Genomic DNA, 6000 nt, shown 5'->3' on the forward strand with positions numbered 1-6000 from the left:
TTTTGCACTTCCAATGACGTATAAAGTGTTGAGACATTTCCGTAGCCCCTGTGCGTGCCCTTAATTGAAACCGAAGGGAATGTGTATTTTGTAGATTTCAATCATACGACAACACAAGACACACAGTCATGCAAATGCTTCCTATAGCATTGCACGAAAAGAAATAAATAAAAATTCAAAATAAATAACCATGATTTATGGAAAGCCGAAGTATTTATTTTTGTTTTTTGTCTGTGATTTTTTACGCCTTTTTTTTCTCCTTTGTAAACAGATATAAGGACAGCCAATTTTTCTTGGCATCTGATGATAAAGCAAACAGATCGGTCTATTCAAAGTACCAAGTGCAGTGTGATGACCATGTGTGGGGTTGCCACTCCACTAAAACATGACTAACTATTTAAATCAGCAGGTCTTTTGAATTAATCTTCAAAAAGAAATTAATGGCACTTGTCATGCTTCATACTAGACACACATGTATTTTCTCATCACCAAATGTCTTTTTATATACTTTACCGTATGGTTATACTCCATATAACAAGTTAACCGCTGTTTCCCTTGTTGAAGAAGGCGCAGAGTTATAGGGCAGTAAAGTAAAATTTGTAAAGCCTTGTCTTCTTTATATGCGTATAAATGTCTCATAAGCTAATGCAGCAGTCTTCCAAAGCTTGTTTTGACACCCCTTCCACCCCACCCACTCTTCCTGGGATTTTTAAGTTAAACTAACAAGGAAGATAAAAAATTCAGTAAAAGTAAAATGATAAAGTTTTAAAACTAGATCTAAAAAAAGAAGAAAATGAAGCATAAAAAATGTTGTGCTAAAGAGCCCGTTTATCAAGCATAAATATAAAAGGAAAATAAAAATCAATTTTGCAATTTTCTGCTGTAAAAAGTCCCCCTCCTCTACCTCTGCGATTTTTACGAATTAAAGACACATCTTCTTGCCCAATGCAAACTGAATATTTAGGGTGTTTTACTCTGTGATAGGCTCGATTAAGAAGAAATAAAAGTTCCTTGGTTTTTATATTTTTATTTTGTTGTTTTGATGAAGTTGCACTCGTACTCTTGTTTGATATGATTTATTTTCATTTTCAGCTTGAATTTTTATTCAGTTTAACTTTTGTTTGTTTTAAGTTTAACTTAAATAGCTCAGATTTCACTTGATGTAATTTTTCCTTTTTTTTTTTTTCTTGTTCACTGTTTTAGTTTTTCTTTAGTTTTTCTTTTGTTTCTTAGGTTTGAATTCTTCAATCAACCAATTTGAATGAACTTAGGCATAGGAACTCAGAGATACATGAGCAGTGATTTGGAAAATAGTAAAAAATACGAAAAAAAGAAAGTATATAAGAACAAAAAGAGCAAAAGAAAGGAAACAAAAATAAAGAAGAACACAGACAACACGATAAATACTGCACTTTATTTATCATTCTTCACATTCTTAAGCAGTATAAACTATATACTGAATGAAAAAACATAATCAGTCTGACAAATTATTATATAGAAATACATGCAATTGGCATTCGTCGTCTTATATTAAATGGATATAAATATTGATTAATAGGTTATGGATTTAAAATGGATTTAGTAGGTTATTTACGTTGACCTCATAAGAAACAAAGTAGGGGTCAGCTGCATTAAAACAGAAAATGTTTCTACAAACTTTTGTTTATCTTGTAACAGAAATGAATGTATCTTAATGTTGTCAATGAGCTGAGAGCCGCAAGATGGTGCTGGAAATTTTATTTGAGAACAACTGCCTCGAGTACGAACTTCTTTTAATTTTGGACTTTAGCCAACTTCTTTTAAATTTTGTGCTAACTCGCAGTCTTTGATTCAAATATTATAATATAATAGAGCTTCTTATGTGTACTGGATACTAATGCGAATTTTAACATCAGGGAAGGAAGGTAAATATCAACATATTATGAAGAAAATTGATCTTTCTGTTGTTCCCCGTTTCGCCTGTCAAGGGTCATTGAGAACAACTCGTCTTGGCTCACGTTTCCTTCTCCATGATAGTTTTATTTGTGCTGGAGGAGAACAGGGAAAAGACACGTGCAAGGTAAACGAATTTTTCTAATTTGTAAATTTCGTTTCAATACTGTTGATTAACTTTAAACTTTGTTAGCCCTTAGAGTTGTATGGCCCTGTGAAAATTAAGTTCCGCTTTTTACTGCTTTTTCTGCTTTGAAAAATTTGTTTCAGTACAGTTGATTTACTCTAAACTTTGTCGGCCCTTAGGGATGTATGGGCTTATGAGAATTAAGTTCTGTTATTTACTGCTTTTTCTGCTTTGAAAATTTCGTTTCAATACTGTTGATTGACTCTAAACTTTTTGTCCCTTAGGGATATATGGCCCTATGAAAATTAAGTTCTGCTTTTTACTGCTTTCTCTAATTTGAAAATTTTATTTCAGTACTCTTGGTTGACTCTCAACTTTGTTGGCCCTTAGGAATATATGGCCCTGTGAAAATTAAGTTCCGCTTTTTATTGCTTTTTCTGCTTTGAAAATTTCGTTTCAGTATTGTTGATTGACTCTAAACTTTTTTGGCCCTTAGGGGTATATTGCCCTATGAAAATTGATTTCTGCTTTTTACTGTGTTTTATGCTTTGAAAATTTCGTTTCAGTACTGTTGTTTGACTCTAAACTTTTTTGGCCCTTAGGGGTATATTGCCCAATGAAAATCTGTTTTTACTACTATTCTTCTTTGAAAAGTTTGTTTCAATGCTATTGATTGACTCTAAACTTTGTTTGCCCTTAGGGATGTATGGCTCTATGGTTCTGCTTTTTACTGCTTTTTCTGCATTCGAAATTTCGTTTTAATAGGCTACTGTTGATTGACTCTAAAATTAATGCCCTTAGAGATATATATCCCTATGAAAATTAAATTCTGCTTTTTACAGCTTTTTCTAATTTGAAAATTTTATATCTGTTGTTTTTAGTTTGCCTTAATTATCCATTTTGTTTATGTTAATTGTGTGACTTATTTATTCATTAGTAATTTCTGCTCGGTTTAAATTTTGCCATATGAGCTTGTAGAAAAAATGATTTAGTAGCCTATGTTTTGTTTGTAAATAAATTATCAAGTTTCAAAAGTTTCTCCATATTTTTTGGGATAGTATCATAATCTGAAATTAAATTCTTTGATTAGTGTCAGAATTTTCTATTAACAGTGTTATCAACCTACACTATACACCTTCCTTCAGTTTTGTTTTAATTGAACACCATTCTTTAAATCTTCTTCAAAAGCTTTTATGATGTTAATAATCCTTATCGTCTTTGCTATCGTTTCTTTTCTTGGCCCTTTCATTTGGTGTCTCTTGGAGTATCTTAGATTATATTGTTTCCTATGAAGCTTGTCTTTTTACCAGCACCCGTGCTACAATATGGTGTTCCTCAGTTTTCAAAATGAAGAATTGTAATCCTTCAGCTAAGGATTTTAAATCAAGACAAATTACTCGACTATATCATAATTTGGCTGCAGTTTAGCTCTAACTGGGCTGAAATAGATGTTTGGTGGACCTCTTTTTGTCAATTCGTTTTTTACGCCACAAAAGGGCAGAGAAAATGCGCCATTGCAATCTCTTTTACTGACTAAAAGGGTGCTAGAACTTCTGGTTCAGGTCGAATCGAGATTACTTCTGTAATTTAGGGAACATTGGTTAGAAACAATTTCCCCTGGGCTAAGGCAATTAAACAAGCAAATAAATACGCATTTTTAACCACTCTTTTTAAAAAAATTAAAATTTGACCTTTTTGTAGATATGAGACTGAGATCACTTTAGCAGGGCTTACTGATATTCTGAATTTGAGTAGTGAAAAATTTTCCAGGTTACTCCCTTTTTTAGGGATGTTATATCCTTTTTTTAAAACTTGGTAAATTCTCTCCGGCTCGTTATTCTTGAAGATTAATTTTGAATTTAATAAGTTCTATATATTTCGAGTAACCATCAAAATCCAATTCTTTTGATGTGTATATTATTACAAAAATTACAGTGTTTAGAGTTTCATCTACTTCTAGCTCGAGTCGTTCTTTCCTCACATATTGTTACCACAAATTGTTTGACCCAAAATCAGGATTTTTGGCAATCCAACAGGAAACAAACGAAAATTGCGACGTCCTTGACAAGATTTGAAGAAGCCATAAGAAGGAATTTAGTCGAAACTTAATCTCCATTGGAGGGTATTAAAATTAAAGCTCTGAAAGGAGTGGGTAGAACAGATGTGTAAGGAGCTATCTGCTGTTGGGAATTGTCGGTAGTAGTAGAATCATTAGGCTGCTGTAGCAGCGGTAGTTTGGCATTGCGGTGTCATTTTCAGTAGCAGCATTTTTAGTTAATTAATTGATTAATTGGTTTTAATTAATTAAAGAATTAATTAATAACAAATTAATTGAACAAATTAGGAAATATATAAATTGAATAATTTAATTTATTAAATAGATTAAATAAATTTTCATCTGGTCAGCTGAGGAAACCAAAAGCGGTAAAGAGGGAAAAAGACAAACAATAAAAGATGGGTAATTCAGTTAAAGCGGCTCCTCTGTTACCAAAGTTCATGGAGGCTAGCGCGAATTTTTTCATAAGATATTTCAGTTTTACCTCTGCTTTGTGTCAAATAACTGCTCTCTGAGAATAATGATACCCAATTTTTTATACGGAATAACAATTTTTGTTTTACTAGTCTATTTAAAATTGATGAATTGGGAATTTACGACGTTTTGTCGTTATTAGATTTCTTGTATAAACTTAAATTTATTAATTTCAGGGTGATGGAGGAAGCCCATTGGTTTGTCCAGTTCCAGGCCGACCTGATAGGTTTATGCAAGCTGGTATTGTAGCATGGGGTATTGGCTGTGGAGAAAATGGTGTTCCTGGCGTCTATGTTAACGTACCCAAATTTGTTAACTGGATCTACAGTTCCATTTCTGCAAAGTTGAATATTAAATCTGATAACTATTTCAGAAATCAGTTAAACTAACCATCTCCATGTTATGCATTATTATATTATTTGAATATCATTATTTTTATGAAATTGGAGTAACAACAGTATAACGAACGACAAGCTGAATTTCATAAGTATATTGCTCACTGATTGGCATCTCATTTCGTATTTCCTTTTCTAAAAAATAGAACCATGGCTTCCCCCTCAGGGAAAACCTAGTAAAAAACGAACCCTAGCCCATAGTAACTGAAAATTTAAAAACACGTTTGAAAAAAAGTCAATTGAGCAACAAGCGATATTTGAAGCTGATTGAGGAATGGTAACAATTACTTCGATTAACCTTAAAGGCAAAAGTTTGTTGCGAAAACAGATCTATGGTAATTTTGAAAAACATCCTGAAATCCCACAAGTGATGTTATATCGAAATAAAAATCCCATTATTGAAATCATCATAGCCGAAACCCTATTTAGGAAAATTACAGTCCCCTATCTTGAATAACAAGGAAAATCACTTTTTCACATGGGAAGCAGTGATGTGTCTTCATTTTTTTTAGTAGGCACTATTAATTGAAAGGTTTAATCTTACTATGTTCACCTCAATTAATTTGATAGGTCCGGGTTGGATCTGTACTGCTCTTTACTGATGATTGGTAAAACACAGAGGGATATAATGTCACTGTGCTGAAGCCATATTACTACTACTAGTAACAACTTATGCAGCACCAAGGAACCTGAAATCGCCAAAAAAAAAACTATTACCCCTCCTCAACCCGAGTGGTAAGCTCCTCTTCACCTTTGAGCTATTCAAAGCTTCACTCTTTATATCATGAACAGTCAGGAATCATTATCAAAAGATAAGCATGAGTGACGTGCGCCAGACATGGCGAACTTGATTGTTTTTTTTATGGTCTAAGGATGTACTCTATCCCTAGCGACGATCCCACCGTGCCTTACCTGTACAACTAGTTTATAAAACAACCTCTGAACCTTCTTTTATGCTAAAAGCTGAAGAAATCAGTAGAACTATTACAAATTGCTTAGCGAACATCGTCAGAGAG

The 6000-nt window shown here is 32.9% G+C and overlaps 1 protein-coding gene across 3 annotated transcripts in view; it reads left to right on the top strand.

Moving 5' to 3' along the window:
- Positions 1 to 5032, top strand: part of LOC136025249 (phenoloxidase-activating factor 2-like) — a 100462-nt gene extending 95430 nt beyond the window's left edge. For all 3 annotated transcript variants that reach the window (XM_065701093.1, XM_065701091.1, XM_065701092.1), the window contains exons 8-9: positions 1896 to 2059; positions 4766 to 5032. In XM_065701093.1, coding sequence (XP_065557165.1) covers positions 1896 to 2059; positions 4766 to 4978 — 377 coding nt within the window. In that variant the 3' untranslated portion in view covers positions 4979 to 5032. The remainder of the gene's footprint in view (positions 1 to 1895; positions 2060 to 4765) is intronic.
- The last annotated feature ends 968 nt before the right edge of the window (positions 5033 to 6000 follow it).

The sequence above is a fragment of the Artemia franciscana genome, chromosome 3 (genome assembly GCF_032884065.1).
Source record: "Artemia franciscana chromosome 3, ASM3288406v1, whole genome shotgun sequence".
Classification (NCBI taxonomy): domain Eukaryota; kingdom Metazoa; phylum Arthropoda; class Branchiopoda; order Anostraca; family Artemiidae; genus Artemia; species Artemia franciscana.